Source organism: Pavona decussata, unplaced genomic scaffold (assembly GCF_977016875.1).
Source record: "Pavona decussata unplaced genomic scaffold, jaPavDecu1.1 SCAFFOLD_58, whole genome shotgun sequence".
NCBI lineage: Eukaryota > Metazoa > Cnidaria > Anthozoa > Scleractinia > Agariciidae > Pavona > Pavona decussata.
In genome coordinates this window covers 1802501-1824530 of record NW_028145480.1, presented here as the reverse complement: position 1 = coordinate 1824530, position 22030 = coordinate 1802501, and the positions used below count along the sequence as shown (strand labels likewise).

Below are 22030 nucleotides of genomic sequence, written 5' to 3'. Positions count from 1 at the left end.
TATTTTGCAAGATAGCTAACACAACTTTTGTCTTACAGAATGAAAGTTTCCTTGCTGATCAGATTGGATTGAAGAGTGACGAGTTAAGGTAATTTCCTTTGACAGTTTCTTCTTTGTAATCATCCCGCGGTCAAAATGCGAAAAACGCAGACATGCTTATGGCAAGCTAGTATTGTTCTTTCTCCAAGGTTACACATCATCATGTAAATATAACTTCGCTGTTAAGCAACAGTTGTCGAAGATCATATAGACACTTTTAGGACTTGGGATTCCTGTGGTCTCTTGAAAGCTCCACTCAGAACTATGATTGGATAATTGATCTCAGTAATACAAGTAAAAGGCACTCGTGCTAGGTACACAGAATGGTGTGTTGGGATGTAATTGTTTTGTTTGTTCATTTTTTTGTTTTTTTTGTTGAAAATATTTTGCAGGAAAATGGAGCAGTTGGTCTTGTATGTGAAAGCTCTTCGAGCACTCAACCTCTCTCTACTCTTCGCACAAGGGGAAATCAGAGTTGGACATCTGAAGCCTTCAAATGCCGTCAAGAATGGTAAGGTCTATGTATTCTATATATTCATTCAAGAACGACACATGCGCGCGCGGATTTCGCTTGAACAGAGAGCGCTAGCAGGTGGTTTCACGCGCGCTTGAGTGTTCTTGGTCCACTAGAAACAGAGTTTACAAGAGTTTTAACTCTTGTTCGATCTCTCGCTCAAAGTTTCGTCTTAGACTGAGAAACAGTGTTTTCATTTCTTTTCTTAAAACCCCTTTCTGAGGTACAGTGCACACACAAGAGGCTGATTTAGCAACACAACGGGAACGTCATTTGAGGACATAAGAGCCGGCAGAATAGTCTGGACGCGAGTCTATTTTGACTATCTTATGGGTATTCTTGATGCGCGCCGCTGTCAACTGTCGTTCCCGTTCTGCAGCTAAATCAGCCAAATGCCTTGAAAACGGGAACTTGCGAGACACAACACAACGAAATTGTGCATTCCCGCAGGCTAGCCGCCCATGCACACCTCCTCCCAGTCTTGCTCCCCTTTTTTTACTGACGTTGTTTCAGACAACCGAGCACATTTATACAGATGACGTTATTAATCGCTTTACTCACGGTTTTGTCCTCCATCTCTAGTTCTGAATGACCTCAACTATCGCTATCATCAATGTCTGGAAAAGGCGTCAGAACTAAAACAGCTCGTTGAACCAGGAAAACAAACGCTGGATGGGAAAGCCATGACGGTGGGTTTAAGATGGAATTCATCGTTTCTACTGTTTCTGATTGTGTTTATTTTTGTGCCGTTACCTATACTGGTAGCAGAAAAAGGAAAGCGGCGCGTACGAAATTTAAACTTAAAAAGAAGAGGTTACGTGGAACTCGATTTCGGATTCTGAGCCCACACGAGAATAGCCTACGTAGCAAGCGTTTCCGTTGGGGTTTATCCGCACGGTAAAAAGCCCCGGGGGGACTCTCATATGAAAGAGGCGGGGATGTTAGTCGTCTCTCTTAGGGGTGTAAATTTCGGATTTTGGTCTCACTTGGGGTGTTCTGGGCAAAACGTCATTATATTTAGCCGTGAATGTCTCTTTTACGGTTGCACGCGAAAAGTTCCTGTATTTTTTATTTGTCTGTGTTTTAAAATGGTCTCTTTTAGGGGGTCAAAAAAGTTTGGGCCATGCCCAGATTGGTCTCCTTTAGGGGTTTAATTCAAAACTTCCGACGAGCATCCCGGCCCCTTTCATATGAGAGTTCCCCCCGGGGGGGAGGGGGGGGTAAAAAGCGACAAATGCTTCAACGCACCGATAGGATAAGCATTCCAATCAATGAGCTACGGGAAGATTTGTTGTTGATATCTATGCCTATTACTTGGTTCATTCATGCTGCTAGAATCGGTAATGTCCGAAGCACCCTGTGTGATAGCAAAGGAAGAAACATGGGAAATTTCAAGTTCGGTTTTGAAATAAGAAAGATGTAATCTTCAGCATGCTAGGAGCATGGGCAAAAAGAGAAAAATTCTCAGCGCTAGACGGGTGTCGAACCCAAGAACGTCCCTTCAAAAGATCATGTATTTGATTTCTCATCGGGGACTAAGATTTCTCTTTGTTCCGTGCCTGTGACATGATGCCGATACACCCGAATTAATGAACTCACTTTCACTCATTTCATTCGTGCTACTGTTTGTATTGTGTCTTGACAGGTCAGTGCAGACAGACTGATGTACCATTATGCCATGGAACAGGTGATTGTACGATTATTATTAACAATTGCAAGCCAACCTTAAGGATCAGTTATTAAAAGATGGTTTAGACAGTGTTTAAAAAAACCACGTTCTAAGCCATTTTCAATTTTGCTAACGGTCATATCTAAACATTGGCTGCTGCTGACGGTAACAAGAAGGCTTGCATCCCAGACTAGGTACTGATTGTCTTAAGGCGGGGATAAACCTGAAAGCCGTTTCCATGCCGCTTAAAATCGGTTTAATGGAAATATCTCGTTCACGTTTAAAGCAATCCATAAACTCTCTGCTTATCCCGTAAATCTATGTTGGTGGGTGTTTTGTGAATTTTTAGGTGAATTTTGGGTATATTTGGGAGGAGATAGTTTTTCTAGAAGGATTGGTAAAATTAAGAGAAATAAGAAATATTGAAGATTTAGCGAAGTTTTAAAATTAGAATTTGTAGTTAATAATTAATAGACGGATGCCACGTTAGTCCACTAGAAACCTGGGGTGCTCTTGCGTGGGTATCAACTGTCTGTTGGTGTTTTAAAAATCATTTTCTTTCTTTTATCTCTTCTTCAAACCTCTTAAAATTCCATTCAAATTCACGTTTACCCCCACCTTAAGCCACGGCCGAAGTTAGACTTTGTTTAAATAACTGGCCCTTAAATCTTAGTCAAACAAAAGCGAGAGTACCCAAGAGTTACTATGAGTTATCGAGAGTTTAAACTGTTACTCTGTTATCTTTTTTTATTATTATTATTTGATGGGCCATCCTCGGGAAATTGAGATGGAGGGCTGTAAATTAGGTAGGGATTTCGACATTACTCTCTGCCTCCAGAAAACAGCAAGAAATCTGGCATAGCGGAACCCCCCAGCCACCCACCCTGGAGCAATATGTTTAGGTGCTTTAGTTGGCCTAAAACTTTCATGAGCCCTTCTTAAAGTTGTTCGTTCTTGTTTCGTAGTTTACACATTAACACTGGATTGGTATTATGGCGGGTAATATAAAACGTCGAACTGTTTCTCTTGTTTCAGTGCCAGAATGCTGCCCTTGATGAATTATTTGGAAATCCAAAAGAGGTAAAGTTCAATCAACTCGCTGAAAATTTTCAAAGAACAAGTGTACTTGTGAAACAAGTCCACCGGTCCTTTTTGGTTTGCAATGCGTGTTTCGTTTGAAGGTTCATCCATTAACCATAAGTTGCCAACTGGAGTAAAATCGCAAGTGGGTGCCATATAAATATAGGAAAAATTATAACGTATTGTAGCGTGATAGTGATAAAGGGGGGCTAGTTCGTCCCCTGTTTGACCGCACATTTAAACACTTGGATGGAAAGAGTTTTACGTTTCTCGCTGAAGGAAATAGCACACCTCCAGACTCTTGTAAGCCCAGCGTCCCACCGTAGTGTCTTGCACGAATCACATGCTTTTGCGGTCTAATTTGTGCTGTAAGTGGTGCTCACTTATGTTTTATTTGTCTTTCCATTCAGTGTAAGACAAAGTACGAAACAGCGCAGGTTCTATTTCAAGGTCTGGAGGAAGACGCTCACACAGATGATGACAGGCGTCTCTTGCACAAATGTATCCTTTCATCTCGTTTGCATTTGCCGCAATCACCCCAATAATAGTGCGACCTCCCACCCTCTCCTCCCTCGTCCCTCTTTAATCCCCGGTAAATTAGTGTAGGAAACGCGGGACTGTATGATCCAACAGTCATACTGTGGCATGACTAGCGAAGTGGTTCAGAATTAATGGCTCAGCTTTTCTGTCTTTTGTTTATCCCAAATTAAAAATTTTAAACCTTTGGGCGCAAATTTAAAGAATAAACGTGGGTATATTTTTACGTGACTCAATATACAACAAATGGGAGACGAAGTGGTTAAGTGAGAGATCACATTCCACCTCCCACCCACCCCCCCCCCCCACCTCCTCACCTGCCGTTCGCCATCAAGCATTTAATCCTGATGCTTGTTACCTTCCACCGAAATTCGCAACTCGTCAAAGTAAAGAAATTTCTTTACAATCGACTGACTGTACTATTAGTACTAGTTACTTTGGGCGGTCTTCATGCCATATTTACATACCCAGGCCTCTACCATAGACCGGAGTCCACAGGCCAAGTTTTCGCGCCCTTTTAATGCTGGTTTGTAAGACAGGAATTTTAACGAATGCCCTTTCACAGTTGTGTACTCAGTGACCTGGTTTTTGTGTGGAAGCGAGGCTGGAGCGGAGTCTGTTTTGATGCAAACGTCACTGCTTTTCACTTTACTAACCAGTTTGCATTTTTCATTTGAAAAGCACTGAGGTCTGTATCACAACAAAGTCAAGACATCTGTCTTGTCTTGGTATATAAAGCCTTAACGACAACATCCAGATAAAATCGCCGTGGATAAACGACTGACCTGTATTTCTAGAGTGAGGTCGCGCAGATCAAGTCAAAGCAGTAATCGTGGTGTGAACGCGTGGCAATGAAAAATGGCTGAAAAGTTTGTTGGTGTGAACGCAAAGTGGAGGATTTAATCCGTGAGCATAAGCAAACGGAGTCGCTTAGAACGACGAGTTGATAATTTCTCTAAGCACCTGGTGATTTTAGGGGCAAATGGACCTTTTCCGAGTTGCGTTGAACCTTATTATGAAAGCGAGGCTAAGTGCAAAGTTTTTGTTATGAAAACTAGTTTTCATTCATTCATATGCAAACAAAACTTATTTTCTTATGAAACGTTTTGCACTTAGCCTCGCTTTCATAGTGAGGTTCACAGCAACTCGGAAATGGCCTACTCTGATTAAGTACGTTGTATTTCTGTTTAAGCAATGGCCCTGAGATATTGCTATAGCATAGTTGGAGTTGTGAACAAGACAACATTTCATTGTCCCAAACGGACATAATTTTCTTTCATGTTTTTTTGTTGTTGTTGTTGTTGTTGTTGTTGTTGTTATTGCTGTTGCTTTCTTTTAATGAAAAGAGAAGAGCGCCTGGGTCGACCCACAAGGCCATAAGAGCTGAGGTCTTATTGTCCCATGCCCATAATGCTTTGGTGGCTTTTCCCATTAATCATCATAAAACCCTTTCAATGGAGTCCACTAAAGTTTCCCGTTATCATTGTGAATGTAAATATGCGCAAGCGAAATTTTAACGGATTTTTCCCAGGGTACGTTAACTGTGGTAATATTTTCACATTAGTGAAATCTGAAGTAGGGGTTTGAGGGGGGGGGGGGAGACTGAAAATGTACAATAAGGTAAAATACATAGTTTGAGAAGTTTTGTGCTGTATTTTAGACTACGCTGGTTTATTTATTTGTGAAGTGTTTCCTTTTGTTAACAAGACAGTGCAGGACTATTGTCAACAATTGGGTTATTTCACGTTATTTATATTTTTGAGATGTTCGAGGGTTGAACAGATGGTATTAAAAAAAGCTATAAAAAGCCCGGCTCAGCCGTGGCTCTTATGTATGTGGTTTCTTGAAGAAATTCGATTGTTTTTAGGATCACTCTGCCCATTGGGAGAAGGGTTACCCCTTTACATACGCTCTACAAGAATGTGTTTTCCCATAGACTGCTACGTTTGATCCATTGTGCTCTGAAAAAATGTATCGATTTTGAACAATTTGGCCTAGAATTTGTTGCTTTACCGACTATTGCGAAAACGCGTTTAGGGATTGGCCGTTTGGACTCAAAAGAGAGGGAAAATATAGCGGTAAGGTCTGAAAGGGCTTGGGAGGGGGTATTATTGGAACATTATTTCCGGCCTAACGTTTTGAGGGATACCCCTCTTCCCTCAGCCCTTGATATGAAGGTTGTGAGAAAAATAGGGCGTTTCTGCTGTTCATAAATGAATTAATGTTTGATTGTAAAGAGAAATAATGAATGCAAATAAGAATTAAAGTCAATAATTTAACATTAGAAGCAAGGTGTTTATAATGACAGATTTTTATGGCGTTATTTTGAGAGCTTTAGATTTTTAACTTATGATACATATCTCCTTCAAGTTAAATTTATATACTACGCTGAATACATTTTCGCTACGCAGTTATTATCCAATCTGCGATACTTGCTTGAGAAACGCTATTTGAAAATTGTAAAGGAGAAAGAAAAGAAAAAAATAAAAAGTGTGAAAAGTTTTATAATGGTGTGAGGTTATGTTATCAATTAAAACCGGTAGAAAAGTTGACCACCAAGCCATTTCTCATTCTCTGGGACTGTGAAGGGGGTAAATGAAGACAGAATGGGACAGGAACAATAGTATGGGAAGGCAAAAAGCGAAAGAAATATGAAAAAAAGAAGGATGCTATTGGTAAGAAATGGTATTAGTATCTGGGGTCACATTCTGTCGCTCCAACTGTCCATGTGGTTCGCGGATATTTATGAATCGAGTAATGGCGGCAAAACGAAAACTCTGGAAATTACGTTTGAACTTTAAGCGAACCTCCAGCTGGAATTAGAATGTTAATACATTTGGTATGGATAATACCCGGCTTTGTGCTATTATTTTCGAATACTAAAGATAAATCATAGTGCCTTTTGAACGGAATTACAGAAGTAATATTGGAGTCAGCGAAAAAAGAGAGGGGTGGCAGAGATGGCAGTAAGGGAACGGAAAAGAGAGAGGCCAGACTCATTCCACCGCCTTCCCCAAAAGGGTATATTCGGTGGATGTAGGGTCCTTTATTAAATGAGGGTGATTTAAACTGAACTAGGCATTAGGAGAAGCAAAGAACACTTGCTAGAACCAACGAGATTATATTACTCGTCGTTGCTTAAAGGGTGTTTTGCTTTTAATAGGGCTTCAAAGAAATATTTATTAGAAAACAATCCAAAATCATTCACAGAACTGATACGTTATATGTCTTCGTTGCAGCTCGTGACGAACCCCAAGTGCATGCCGAGAATGCTTTCAAATAAAACTATTTCTTAAATATTCATAACTTATAACCACAAACCGCCAGTGTATATCATATACTTCTATATTTATTTATTTATTTATTCATTTATTCATTTATTTATTTATTAATTTTATAAATTAATCACTTCATTCTCTAAGTGTATTCTACTCCCTTATTTATATCTTCTTCTTGTCTTACTCTGCCCGTTTCGATTAGCTTTCGTAACCAGCACTCCAGTGTATTCAGTTACAGAAGTTGCATTTATCTGTATTCATACATTTAATGTATTTATAAATTTAATGTGCACTTACTGATGAAATAATCAGTAATAATGATTTTATATATAATTTTGTGAATGAGCATCGAACAAAGCCCGTTATTTCCGTCACGCGTTACTTGAGATGCCAATTTTGTTAATTTACCGCTGTCAAGTTAAGATCATTCGTGCGTATTCGGCCAAGCTTCTCAACTGAGCCATCCCGATCGTTCTTTTATATTTACTCGAAAGGTGAATTTTTGGAAAGAAAACATGCCTCTTGTTGAAGAAAATTGGCAAACAACAAAACCCACCATCAGAGAAAGAACCAAGTTTGTGTTCAACAACGATCTCTTCAGCGATGTGAAGTTTGTGGTTCGTGAGAGCGATGGTGAAAGTGAAAGTAAACAAGTGATTCCAGCTCACAAGTTTGTGCTGTCGATTGGCAGTCCTTTATTTGAAGCCATGTTTTACGGTGAGCTAGCGGAGACTAGAGACTCTATTGAACTGCCTGACTGTGAGTACGAGAGTCTGTTAGAATTGTTTCGTTACATGTACAGCGATGAAGTGAATTTGAGCGGAAGTAATGTGTTTGGAGTGTTATACTTGGCGAAGAAATACATGGTGCCTTCCCTCGCTGATAAATGCACGAAATATTTGCAAAATAATTTAGATCCATCAAACGTTTTCAGTATTTTGCCATCTGCGCAGAAATTTGAAGAGGAAAACCTGGTGGAGCGGTGCTGGGAACTGATTGATGAACAAACTGAAGCGGCTGTGAAATCGGATGGATTTGTGACAATTGAGAGGTCGTTACTTGAAGTGCTGGTTGAAAGAGATACTCTGGACATCACGGAAGTGGAATTATTCAAAGGAGTCGTCGAATGGGCGACAAAAGAAACAGAAAAACAAGGCATAGTGGCAGATGGACAGGAAATGAGAAAAACCATCGGAGAGCGGATAATAAAAGCAATACGTTTTCCAGTGATGAAGCAGGAAGAATTTGCATTTGTGGTGCTCGACAGTAAAATACTCACGTATGATGAAGTCACTGCTATAATCAAACTTTTCAATTCAGTGACGAGCTCCCCTCTAGGATTCCCTGCGTCACAAAGATCCGGACCTTTTGGCCGGTTTATGCGCTGTGCCAGGTTTACATGTAATTCAGTGAATTTTGGTTGGAAGAATGAGCAAGAACAGAGGCTGTGTTTTTCAGTGGACCGTGACATACTTTTTCATGGAGTCAACTTGTTTGGCAGTAAGAACAATACTTATTCAGTCACTCTTACACTCTCACATGCGTGGTCTTGCGACATTTATGGCTCTACAGAGGGTACATTTTGTTCGTTGCCCAACAGTTCAGGAGAATTTTATGCTTTTGATATTCCGTTTGAAGAACCGATACCTCTATCCAAAGGTGAGATGTACGAGCTTACAGCTCAAGTCACTGGTCCTGAATCTTGGTACGGTATCCAAGGACACCGTACAAGCAAATGTTCTGGCGTGTTATTTACTATGGAAGACATTTACAAAAAGCGTCCTGGAGATCTAGAGCGGACTGATCCAGAACGAGGGCAATTTAATGAATTCATTTTCAGCATTAAAAAGTGAACATCAAATCCTAAAAGTCAGTCCTCGGTTAAACTGCACTGATGCACTGAAGCAACCGAAGTGACTCGGCTTACACTCACTTCAAGCCTTCCTGCTTCCTCTGAGGGTCAGTTACTTTCCTCTGTACTCCATATTGTGGACAATAATAAGGTTTTTAAGTTCTGCTTGAAGAATCGATGCCCTGAATGTTGCACGCCATAGTTCTGCTGTAGCCAAGATCCTGACGTTTTTTATTTGTTTGTTTTAATTGAAAAAAATAATTACAGATTTGCTATGAAAATTATTTTAGATACAAATTACATACACAAATTTAAATAAATTACAGAAATGTTGCAAAAGTAAAAGCACAGAAAAATAAATAAATAAATAAATAAATAAGGACACTATACACCTTATGCAATGCACGAACACTTAAAAAAAGGGCGCTAGAAATATCTATCTGTCCCTTGATTTCCTTTTAAGGTAATGTTTAGAGGCATACACCCAATATCAAACTTAACATTTTCCCTTTCCTTAGAGGAAAATTTGCTTCAAAGAAAGACTTCATCATTCGAGTAAAGTTGCACATTGTCGCTAAGTGGTTTGGTTTTGATGACGGAGTACTGATGCAGCAGTTGAACTCATCGCTTTCTTCAACTCCAATGATTCCAAAAGTTACCAATTTTCTTAGTTTTAGTATTACTTTTTACAGTATAATAGGATATTATCGCCATGATCAAAAATGACCTTAGGCCGCTTAAAGATGATCCTTGGCAAGAGAATATGAAATTCCAACATAAAGCCATCTATACTGTAGTTTACTTTACGAGACCTACCTACTTACATCGTCGCACAGAAAAATGTGTCGAAAGCTGAAACGAGAGGTTCTACGTCGACAGCATTGACACTGATCGACCGTGGACTATTTCGGCTAGTTTTGAAATAGGTTCAAACCCGGCGTGAAATACATTGTTTGTTGGAATAATTTGAAATCTAAATCAAAAAAGATTTGTTAAAATTAGGTGACTAAGCCGTGTACAAGATTAACAGACCTTTGACCATTGAACAATTAACCAGGAAGCCTGAGGTCTCTATCGGTTGATAATTCGCCACGAGCTCAAATCAAATTGTTTTAGCATAACTCGGTGATCCAGCGATTCAAAAAACAGATTCGGTTGACTGTTTTTATTATTATTATTATTATTATTATTATTATTATTATTATTATTATTATTATTATTATTATTATTATTATTATTATTATTATTACTATTATTATTATTATTATTATTATTATTATTATTATTAATTGTTTTAGTAGTGTATCGAAAATAAGAGAACCCTTGCTTAGCCAATTAGATCGCGAATTTCCCTGTTAGTGGCTCACTAGGTTAAGTTATATGTTAGTAGTAAGCTTATTAAATGTAAAATTGGAAAAATTGTAAATGTAAGGACATTTCTTTCCAGAGACCACTTCAAAAATTTGATACAGTTTTAGAAATGTTAGATTAAATGATGATAGTTTATCAAAACTGTTTTGTCTTGGTATATAGAGCCTTAACAACATCCAGATAAAATCGCCGTTGATAAACAACTTACCTGTATTTCTAGAGTGAGGTCGCGCAGATCAAGTCAAAGCAGTAATCGTGGTGTGAAAACGCATGGCAATGAAAAATGGCTGAAAAGTTAGTTGGTGTGAACGCAAAAGTGGGGGATTTAATCCGTGATCATAAGCGAACGGAGTCTCTAAGAACGACGAGTTGATAATTTCTCTAAGCACCTTGTCATTTTTGGGGCAAATACGGATTACGGACCTTGAGATATTGCTATAGCATAGTTAAAGTTGTAAACAAGACAACATGGTGATTTTAGGGGGAAATCCGGATAAAGGTGTATTTCTGTGTAAGCAATGGCCTTGTAAACAAGACAACATTTTACTGTCCCAAACGGACATATTTTTGTTTCTTTGTTGTTGTTGTTGTTTTGTTTTTTTTTTGTCTTATTTTCTTTTAAACACCAATGTTGAAGGGTTATCCCTGATGAAAAGAGAAGAGGCCTTGGTCGACCCACAAGGCCTTAGGAGGTGAGGCTTTATTGTCACATGCCCATGATGCTTTGGTGGCTTTTCCCATTAATCATCATAAAACCCTTTTAATGGAGTCCACTAAAGATTTTCGTTCTCATTGTAAATGTATGCGGAAGAGAATTTTTAACTCATTTTTCCCAGGGTACGATCATTGTTAGTAAAACCTGTACACTAAGGTAAAATACGTAGTTTGAGAAGTTGATGTGTTGTAATTAAGACTAGGATGGTTTAGTTATTTGCAAAGTGTTTGCTTTTTTAATAAAACATTGCTTGACTAATGTCAGCAACTGGGTTATTTCACGATATTTATATTATTGAGACATTTGAGGGCTGTATATAGTATTGACAAAAAGAAAAGGTATAAAAAAGACCAGTTTCGTTTTCGGCTCTTACGTAAGTCGAACCCTAGTGTATCAGGGTTTTTTTTGGAGGGGGGGGGGGGGTGTAATGTCTGCACTCCAGACTACTACCCGATGGAAGTGGATTATCCTCAGAAACGACTCAGGCACGTTTCATTCCGCCATGTTGTATTTCACTTCAATCCCAGCATGCAATACAGCATGGGTTGCACAGGTAACCCAATAAACAATCACTACATCTCCCCCTTATTTGAAATGAAGACAATAGGTGTAATGCAAAAATCTACACTAATGCTAAACTTGAACTGTAACAATCAAATAAAGAAATGTCAATAAAGCAATGTTCAAAGAGTCCAACGAGGAGCTTTCTTAATGAAATAATGATACTAAATCTTGAATCTTTTCAAAGTCCTAATGTCAATATCAACATAGTCTTCAGAAACCATGTTGGCTCAGTCTCTTAAGTAACATAGTCTTTAAGCCAGCTTGGCTCAGCTCTCCTGCGCATTGACCTTCGGGGTTCAACACTCTGTTCTGGCATCCTAACAATGGGAGACTGTGGCAAGCTGGGTTCAGTGACAGGCTCAGTCACTGGCCCTTCTGCTGGGCTTCCAATAACTGGTTCAGGATCAGTAACGATAACCGGTTCTCTTACTGGTGTCTGTTCCAGTGGCCATGTCCCCTCTTTCTGTGGCTGAGGTGTCTGTGGTGCAGGGTCTATGAACCGTTTCAAATGACCCACATTCCTTTTAAGTAGAGTTTCACCCCGCTCAATGACCACCATATCTCCTCTCTTGGAAACTACACTGTATGGGTCTGGATCATACGTTGCAGATAACTTGTTCTGTTTCTTCCCCATTAGAAGCACCTTGTCTCCTTCTGACACATCAGACTCCACACTTCTTTTGTTTGCACTTTCAGCGCCTCTCTGTTTCCTCTCAGCATCCTGATCTCGCGCATCTTGATCTATAGTACCAGGCATCTCTTCTTCCTCAACGCTTTCAAACTCTGGCATCTTGGTCCGAATCTTCCTTCCATACAATAGCTCCGCAGGGCTAACACCTGTTGTAGAATGGGGCGTCGACCTGTACGCTAATAGGTACTTCTGTAATTCTTGTTGCCATGGCTTCCCTTCAGCATGGGCCGCACGCATCGCCTTAAGCAGTGACTTGTTCTGCCGCTCTACCTCTCCATTCGCTCTTGGCCACAGGGGAACAGTCTTCTTATGCTTGACTCCAAGCTTAACCAGGAACTCTTCCATCTCGTGACTTACTAGGTTTGACCCATTGTCGGTCCTTAATGTCTCTGGGATGCCGTGACGGGTGAAGTGCTTCTCTAGGCACTTGATTATGCTACTGCTAGATGTGTTACGTATTACATCCACCTCGATCCATCTGCTATAATAGTCAACAGTGACAAGCAGGTTATCTCCTGTCGGTAGTGGACCCATTAAATCTACCGCAAGGTCCCTCCAAGGCTTGGTTGGCATGGTTGTTGTCTTCACAGGAGGTGTGGTAGTTACAGGAGTCACAGCTTGACATCCAAGGCATTTCTTGCAATGTCTTTCCACCATAGCATTCATGCTCGGCCACCATACTTTACTTCGCAGACGATCCTTTGTTTTCACTATCCCTTGGTGCCCCTCGTGGGCCAACTCTAGAACCCTCTCACGCAAACTCAGCGGTACAACAATACGCGTGCCTCTCATTACAAGCCTCCCAACCACAGTAACCTCGTCCCGCAACAACTTGTAGGGGCTCGGTGCGGTAGACCAGTCCCCAGTCCTCCAACACTTGCGGATCTCTGTGAGTTCCTCGTCCTCAGCGGAAGCTCTCTCTATCTCCCTGGTTGTCAGCGCCCGTGGGGTTGCACTGATTGCCACCATTCTTACAAACTCCTCAGTCGTGCTGCTACAGTGCGATGAAGCCGGTATCTTTGTCAAACGACTTAGACAATCAGCAATGTTCTGGCCTGAGGGTACGTGACGCACAGTGTACTTGAACGGCATGAGACGCAACACCCATCTCTCAACCCTGGCAGAAGGTTTGGACTTTGGTCCATAGATGGCCTCCAAAGCTTTGCAATCGGTAACAAGCTGAAATGACTCTAGCCCTGACAGATACAAACTAAACCTCTCACAACCCCAAACAACTGCTAATGCCTCCTTCTCCGTCTGACTGTATCGACGCTCAACGTCACTTAAACTACGACTTGCAAATGCGACCGCTCTCTTCACTCCCTGCTGCTCTTGCACCAGTATAGCCCCAAGTCCGACTGGGCTCGCGTCGGTAACCACCTCAGTTGGAGCATCCTTGTCATAGAAAGCCATCATTGACGCCTCGGCCAACTGCTTCTTTAAAGCCTCAAACGCTTCATTCTCCTCCTTTCCCCACTGCCACTCATTTTCTTGCCGTGTCAACCTCCGCAATGGTTCTGCCGTCGTTGCAAAGTTTGGAAGAAATCTCGAACTGAAACTGATAAGTCCCAGGAAACTCCGCAGCTCTGCAACACCTGTGGGAGCTTTTGTTTCACGCACTGCTCTGACCTTTTCCTCAGTTGGTCCCACACCATGCTTACTTAAAAGCAGTCCCATGAATACAATCTGATCCATTCCGATCTTGCACTTATCCTTGTTAAGGGTGAGGTTCCTCTCTTGCAAGCGCTTTAGCAATGTGATGAGATTTCTGTCATGGTCCTCATTTGTCTTTCCGTGCACAACAATGTCATCAGCTATGTTGGTGGTTCCAGGACAGTCAGCAATTGTCTGTCTGACAACATGCTGATACTGTTCAGGAGCACTGTTTATACCAAAACTCAGCCTCTTGTAACGGTACAATGAATCACCAGCTGAAAATGTTGTGATATCCCTGGACTCCTCTTCCAGCTCAATTTGATGGAATCCCATGTTCATGTCAAGCTTGGAGAAAACCGTACTTCCATTCATTTCCTCTAGCACCTCATCCACAGTAGGAATTGGCAATTTCTCCCTTTTAATTGCCTCATTCGCACGTCTCATGTCAACACATATCCGCACGTCATCTCTGTTAGGCTTGGGAGCAAACACAGCTGGGCTGACCCAGGTTGATGGACCGGAAACTTTCTCAATGATGTCAAGGTCAAGGAGTTCGTCTATCTTACTCTGGACTTTATCCTTCAACGGGTAGGGGATACGCCTTGGTTTCTGCGCTACAGGTGTAACTTCATGGTCAATATGCAGCTTAAGTTGAAAACCTGACAACTTGCCAACTCCCGAAAACACCTTTGGGAAGCGGTTTGCAATACTCTCAATGTCACTGCCTATGGAATAAATACCCACTAGCTCTGGCCCAACTTTTAACACTTGCAGCCTTTTAGCAGCTGAGCTGCCCAGCAGACAACGCCCATCTCCTTCTGTTACGAGAATGGTCTCTACCACTTTCTGCCCATGACACTCGACAGTAGCCTCAAATTTACCGACAACTGCTAGAGACCCATTGCCATAAACGCGAAGATTCCTCTCTTCTGGCTGTAGCTTTACACGTAGGCCACTCCTCACCAGGTTATGAAACTGTCGCTCACCAAGCACAGTTGACTGTGCTCCAGAATCAACAAGCATTCTGGTAGCGGTACCATTGATTGTCACTGCTACAATGTTATCTTCACAAGCTCTTTCCCCGTTAAAGTTTATTGGGAAAGCAAAAGGCTCCTCTCCACTATCATAGCCAATCTGATTAACTTGTCGAGCCCTCGGCTGTGGATTACGTTTCACACTATTGGACCGCCAATTATTACTCGCTCTTCCACCAGTCTTACCCTTTTCGCCCTCACTTCGGCAACATACTGCCCAATGCCCCTTTTTGCCACACTTCGCACATATTTTACCCTTTGCAGGACATACCTTATCACGAGCAAAATGTCCGGGCTTCCCACACGCATAGCACTTGTTTATGCCTTGCCCGCTTGACTTTTCCTTGCTTTCGTTGTTCCTGACCAAATTCACGCTGGTCTGTCCCTCCCCTCCTGCAATTTGGTTTGCTTGACGTCGTGCCGTTTCCCATGCCCTGGCTGTGGTGAGGGCAGCTGCCAGCTGGATGTTCGGTACCTCAAACAACTTGGTACGTAGTTCTTGAGACGCGACTTTTTCTAACAGTTGATCCCGCACTGCAAATTCCAACTCCTCGGCCCCATAGCCGCAGTGTCGTGCTTGTTTCCTGAGGCGGAGAACGAACGAGTCCACATCTTCGCCGGGCTCCTGGCGTACTTGGCGTAGAACGTGTCGCTCGTAAGCGGCGTTTTCCTGGACATGGAAATATGCATTTAATGCCCGAATGCTCTGTTGATAAACATCATCCGCGGCTGCATCGGCAAGGGGAACGATCGTTAGATTTTCGAAGATATCTTGCACTCCGGAACCAGCCCTATAAAGTAATTCGCTTTTCTTTCTCGCTGGGTTTTGCAAATTCGCTTTGCCTTCTGCGTAGTACGTAAAACCTCGCAGCCACACTCGCCACCTTTCGCTCAACTCTGATTTGGAACCGGTAATATCCATAGGTTGAATATTATGACCCGCCATACTGCTAGATAGGATGATTCTCGATATCCTCGTCGCCAATGTAATGTCTGCACTCCAGACTACTACCCGATGGAAGTGGATTATCCTCAGAAACGACTCAGGCACGTTTCATTCCGCCATGTTGTATTTCACTTCAATCCCAGCATGCAATACAGCATGGGTTGCACAGGTAACCCAATAAACAATCACTACAGGGGGGAAATTCGATTTTTAACTTCTTATTCAATTGCAAGAGATGCGTCATCTTGGTGTTTAATATGGCGTTGTAGGTTATATCTAGTCTACATGTATATCTTGCATACCCTGCCCATTGAAGAAGGCTTCCCCCTTTTCATACGGCGTCACAAATACGCTGTACATGTATGTACGTTCGCATAGCCTGCTATGTTTGATCCTTTGCAGTCTAAAAAATGTATCGATTTTGACTAAAAGGGGTTGGGAGGGCCGGGAATAAAAATAATGTTCTGGTCTAAAATATTGAGGGATACCCCTTCCCTCAACCCTTGAGAAGAAGGTTGTAAGAAAAATGGGGCGTTTCTGCTGTTTATAAATGGACTCATGAGAGAAAAAGTAAAGAGAAATAAGGAATGCAAAATACGAATTGAAGTCAATAATTTAAGGATGGTGCCTACTATTGCTACTGCGCATACGTTCTGCGCATCTCGATATACTCGGGTTTCCTATGGGTGGTGCCTACTATTACAGGGATATTTTTGCGCGGTTTAAAACTATACGGAGAAAGCAGAACTTACCAAATGCCTTTGGTATCTCAAAAGAAAATTGGGGGTAACCATGCATTTTTCAGAGAAAATTAAGCTTTAATTTAGGAAAAAATCCCATACATTGCTTTATATTTTGGCGCTTTTTAGAGATATTGTTGCTTAATTATCTCTGAAAAATGCGTGGTTACCCCCAATTTTCTTTTTGGATTCCAATAGGCCTTGCTAAGATCTGCTTTTCCCGCATAGTCATAAGCCGCACAAAAATACTTCGGTATTAGTAGGCACCGTCCTTAACATCAGAAACAACGTGTTTATAATGACAGATTTTTATGGCGTTATTTTAATAGCTTTAGATTTTTTAACTAATGATACATATTTCCTTCAACTGAAATTTATATACTACGGTGAATACATTTTCGCTACGCAGTTATTATGGAATACGCGATACTTGCTTGTGAAACGTTATTTGAAAATTGTAGAAGAAAAAAGAAATGAAAGTGTGAAAACTTTTATCATGGAGTAAAATCATGTTATCAATTGAAGGCGGTAGAAATGTTGACCATCAAGCCATTTCTCATTCTCTGTGAGTGTGTAGGGAATAAATAAAGATACAACGAGACAGGAACAATAGAATGGGAAGGCAAGAAGCGAAAGAAATATGAAAAAAAGAACGATGCTATTGGTAAAAAAAATGGTATTAGTATCTGGGGTCACATTCTGTCGCTCCAACTGTCCATGTGGGTCGCGGACATTTATGAATCGAGTAATGGCGGCAAAACGAAAACTCTGCAAATTACGCTTCAAATAAGCGAATTTCCAGTAGGAATTAGATCGTTCATATATTAAGTATGGATAATACCTAGTGTTGTGCTATTATTTTCGAAAACTAAAGGGAAATTATATAGTGCCCGTTTAAACGGAATTGCAGAAGTCATACGGGAGTCAGCGAAAAAAAAAAGGGAACAGGGGGGGGGGGGGGAGCAGAGATGGCAGTAAGAGGAACGGAAAAAGGAAAGGCCAGACTCATCCCACCGCCTTCCTCAACAGGGTATATCTGGTGCATGAAGGGTCCTTTTTTTAAACGAGAGTGATTTAAACTGAACAAGGCATAAGGAGAAGCAAGAACACTTGTTAGAACCAAAGTGATTATATTACTCGTCGTTGCTTAAAAGTGTTTTGCTTTTGATAGGGGATCAAAGAAATAATTTATTAGAAACAGTCCAAAATCATCCACAAAACTGATATGTTTTTTGTCTTCGTTGCAGCTCGTGACGAACCCCAAGTGCATGCCGAGAATGCTTTCCGATAAAACATTATTTCCCTGGTACCTCTTTTTTAGTATAAGTTTAATTAGCGATAATGATTTCCTATCAGGAGCCATTATCAGGGATGGAGACCGTAAGCGTGGGGCTCCACGCGTCCCCATGTGTTGTACCAAAAAAACTATTTTTAGAAAAAATTGCGCCACCCTTCACGTCATAAACCCGCGCGGATACACGCAAATTTGCGTGGGACTACTACCTTATATGGAAAATGGAAGAGAAAGTCCAGTTCGGTTTCGACAAAATTACATAATTTTTAATTCTTTGATTGTTAAACTGATATCATTTTATTACCCTGTACATGTTTAAGTTCCTCCGTCTAACCTTACTAAACTAAAGCATTGGGGAAATTCTACTAGCTGAGTAGAAAAAAACAGTACAATATAAAAATATTCTCCGCAATGCTGATATCTATAAACTTAAATTTATTTGAGAAGTCAGTTTCAACCATTTGTTTCAAATTGGTGGTAAGTCCTTGAGGAGACCAGTTAAGGCCATCGAATCAAGTGTTTTCTACGCGCTCACTGGCATGAATATTCGGCGCTTCCACCAAATTTTGTAAACTGTCATTTTACGAGTTTATGGGTTTGCGTAGTAAGCCGGACATAGCTTTTGCGGAATGCCGAGTGCCTGTAAAAGAAATAATGGTTTAAAAAATTAGAGATTACCGAGCGAAAGGTTCCAAGTAATTCAGTTGATTCAGTTCATAGTCAAGCTAAAAGCTGCCAAATTGATTCCTTTCACAGATCAGTGTCAAATTTTTCAACCGGTCAGAAGTGAATTTCTCGATCACTTCTTTTTGCCGAAAAGCTTATTGCTTCTTGTGACGGCTGTTAGCTTAGTGCTTTCAAGAAGTATTACACGTAAGATTTAAGAAAAATGTTCATTCGTTTATTAGTCGTTGATTTCTACGGTCTTCGAAAGGACAATAAAGTTGTAAACACGTTCTTATCTGTTTTCAAATTGTTTGCTTTTTTTTAAGTTCGCAGGATAAATTTCCTCAACATTACTGAACTAGCAACTTTAACATCAAAATAAGCTAATAATTCGCAGAATTCCTCCGGCAGAACTTTGAAAGAACTGAAGAGATGAAACCACAAAACTACTAGCAGACAAATGACAAGTTTTCATACATGTCCGAGGACGTGAAAACAAATATTAAGCTAAAATGACAGAAGAGATTTTTTACCTTATTTTGAAGTACGTATCTTGACTAAAACCCAGAATCAATCCAAATGTTTCAACTCGATGTCGGTCACAGTGAAATGCATCCTCCACTGAACTGTTTTATATCCGGCATCAGTGATAGGCTTTGTTTATAGCCTAGAAACCGGCTGCGGTTTTACGAATGTTAGAAGGTATAATTGTTTGGCGTTTTTGTCTGCATGGTTAGAAAGTCCATCCATGTAGCCGCTCCTCCTTCCATGGCCACGGAACTTGATTTCAAGCAACAAAAAGCTCTTTTTCCAGTTCAACATGAACAAGAAAACAGTGAAAGCTGACAGACTTCAATATGGAGGTTGCGAAAACTGCGTAACAACTTTGCAGCCTCATAACTTTCTACAACTGTTTAGACTTTCTCCAACAACAGATAACTGAACTTTAGACATTTTTCGGGTACTATTCGAACCATATCATAAGGTATAAGGCAAAAGTGACGCGGCATATTCGTAAAGTGTAAGCTTTTTTAATTTCCACTCATTCAACTGTAGCAACGCACGCAGAGCCACCGTTAAGGTGCCTTTTTGACTTTACTGTGAGAGTCATGTGATCACTGATGCCTCTTATTCCAACTTTCCCCGTCTTCTTTCATTTTAATATACCTTTTCGTTGTGAGAGTCTCATTCCTTAAATGTGGGGAAACCGATGATATATGCCCTGGCAGAATGTTAAAATTTGGACGCCATTTTTCGGAACGGGTAGAAAAAAATTTTAATTTTTCCACGCGCGATCCTGGCCATTTACACGCGTGCTCGCACGCGCGTATGGCGCAATTTTTTCTAAAGATAGATTTTTTGGTACAACACATGGGGACAAGCCCACAAGCCAAAATGTCATCTCGTTACGGTCTCCATCCCTGATAGACTTGCTTACAAGTCGAGCTCAGCCGGAGCGCGAAGCGCGATCGTTAGACTTCGAGAAAGTCTACATCCCTGATTATGGCTCCTGTTTCATATACAGTAAAAACCTGCGTATAAGAACCTAGAATTTTCGAGGTCAGGCTGAACAGGTTCTTATATTTTAGGGTAGTTTTTCACAATTCAGGCTGATTAGGTTCTTAATAGGTTCTTATTTTTCAGAGGTTGTCGTAGTGTTACCACTGGCAAAAATATTGTACTACTAATACAAAATGGTTTAGCACTTGTATTTTCGACAACAAAAATGCTTGCCTTGTTTGCTAAACAATAACATACAGAACAAAAACATAAACAATAACTTTTTGTCAGAAGTTTCTCACACAATTAAAATCCAGAATTTTAGCCATCAAAATTGGAGGGATTGTTTTTGTATAAGAACCTATTTTTCTTTGCCAGGCTGAACAGGTTCTTATATTTTTGAGTATTTAAATGCCAAATTTCAGCCTGTAGGTTCTTATATCACTAGGTTCTTATATGCGGGTTTTTACTGTATAATTGCGAACCAAGCCCGTTATTTCCGTCACGCGTTATTTGAGATGAAAATTTGTTATTTACCGCTGTCAAGTTAAGATTATTCGTGTGTATTTGGCCAAGCATTCCGATCTTTCTTTTATATTTACTCGAGTGTCTCGAGTGGTGGATTTTTCGAAAGAAAACATGCCTCTTCTTGAAGAAAATTGGCAAACAGCAAGACCCACCATCAGAGCAAGAACCAAGTTTGTGTTCAACAACGATCTCTTCAGCGATGTGAAGTTTGTGGTTCGTCAGAGCGATGGTGAAAGTGAAAGTAAGCAAGTGATTCCAGCTCACAAGTTTGTGCTGTCGATTGGCAGTCCTGTGTTTGAAGCCATGTTTTACGGTGAGCTAGCGGAGACTAGAGACTCTATTGAGCTGCCTGACTGTGAGTACGAGAGTCTATTAGAATTGTTTCGTTACATGTACAGCGATGAAGTAAATTTGAGCGGAAGTAATGTGTTTGGAGTGTTGTACTTGGCGAAGAAATACATGGTGCCTTCACTTGCTGAGAAGAGCACGGAATATTTGCAAAATAATTTAGATCCGTCAAACGTTTTTAGTGTTTTGCCATGTGCGCAGAAATTTGAAGAGGAAAACCTGGTGGAGCGATGCTGGGAACTGATTGATGAACAAACAGATGCGGCTGTGAAATCGGATGGATTTGCGACAATTGAGAGGTCCTTACTTGAAACGCTAGTTGAAAGAGATACTCTTAATATCGCGGAAGTGGAATTATTCAAAGGAATCGTCGAATGGGCGACAAAAGAAACAGAAAAACGAGGCATAGAGGCAGATGGACAGGAAATGAGAAAAATCATCGGAGAGCGGATTATCAAGGCAATACGTTTTCCAGTGATGGAGGGGAAAGAATTTGCCTCTGTGGTGCTCGACAGTAAAATACTGACCTATGATGAAGTCACTGATATAATCAAACTTTTCAATTCAGCGACGAGCTCCCCTGTAGGATTCCCTGCGTCAAAAAGATCCGGACCTACTGTCCGGTTGATGCGCTGCCCCAGGTTTACATGTAACTCAGTGAAGTTTGGTTGGAAGAATGAGCAAGAACAGTTGCTACGTTTTTCAGTGGACCGTGACATACTTTTTCATGGAGTCAACTTATTTGGCAGTAAGAACAATACTTATGCAGTCACTCTTAAACTCTCAGTCTTTAATAGGTGGCTTTGGGGCATTTGTGCCTCTACAGAGGGTACATTTTGTTCGTTGCCCAACAGTTCAGGAGAATTTTATGGTTTTGATGTACTCTTTGAAGAACCGATAACTATATCAAAAGGTAAGGCGTACCGTCTTACAGCTCAAATCACTGGTCCTGAATCTTGGTACGGTACCCAAGGCCAAGGCACGAGCGAAGGTTCTGGCGTGTCATTT

The 22030-nt window shown here is 40.9% G+C and overlaps 3 protein-coding genes and 1 long non-coding RNA gene across 11 annotated transcripts in view; all 4 read left to right on the top strand.

Moving 5' to 3' along the window:
• The window catches only part of LOC146479582 (serine/threonine-protein kinase unc-51-like), a 58539-nt gene that overhangs the window by 19359 nt on the left and 17150 nt on the right, over nucleotides 1–22030 (top strand). For 2 of the 8 annotated variants that reach the window (XM_085110432.1, XM_085110431.1), the window contains exons 21-26: nucleotides 39–88; nucleotides 432–550; nucleotides 1136–1242; nucleotides 2199–2240; nucleotides 3258–3302; nucleotides 3713–3803. In XM_085110432.1, coding sequence (XP_084966558.1) covers nucleotides 39–88; nucleotides 432–550; nucleotides 1136–1242; nucleotides 2199–2240; nucleotides 3258–3302; nucleotides 3713–3803 — 454 coding nt within the window. Of the gene's footprint in view, nucleotides 1–38; nucleotides 89–431; nucleotides 551–1135; nucleotides 1243–2198; nucleotides 2241–3257; nucleotides 3303–3712; nucleotides 3804–4596; nucleotides 4724–10520; nucleotides 10763–22030 lie in introns of those variants that run through there. The other 6 variants (XM_085110427.1, XM_085110430.1, XM_085110429.1 and 3 more) reach the window with 6 other exon arrangements.
• LOC146479586 (uncharacterized) lies at nucleotides 1259–2014 on the top strand. The gene is made up of 2 exons (XR_014864854.1): nucleotides 1259–1701; nucleotides 1927–2014. It is a non-coding gene; the product is annotated as an uncharacterized LOC146479586 (long non-coding RNA).
• LOC146479585 (BTB/POZ domain-containing protein 6-like) lies at nucleotides 7447–9754 on the top strand. Its single transcript, XM_085110435.1, has one exon. It carries the CDS (start codon nucleotides 7633–7635, stop codon nucleotides 8968–8970), a length of 1338 nt encoding a protein of 445 aa, XP_084966561.1. The 5' UTR covers nucleotides 7447–7632; the 3' UTR covers nucleotides 8971–9754.
• LOC146479584 (BTB/POZ domain-containing protein 6-like) overlaps nucleotides 20763–22030 on the top strand; it is a 1917-nt gene continuing 649 nt past the window's right edge. Inside the window, exon 1 of the mRNA XM_085110434.1 lies at nucleotides 20763–22030. This exon is cut by the window's right edge and continues 649 nt beyond it. Within this exon, the coding sequence (XP_084966560.1) occupies nucleotides 20786–22030 (1245 nt within the window). The 5' untranslated portion in view covers nucleotides 20763–20785.

Coding starts and splice junctions, on each gene's coding strand:
- LOC146479585 (XM_085110435.1), top strand. CDS start 7,633: ATGCCTCTTGTTGAAGAAAATTGGCAAACAACAAAACCCACCATCAGA.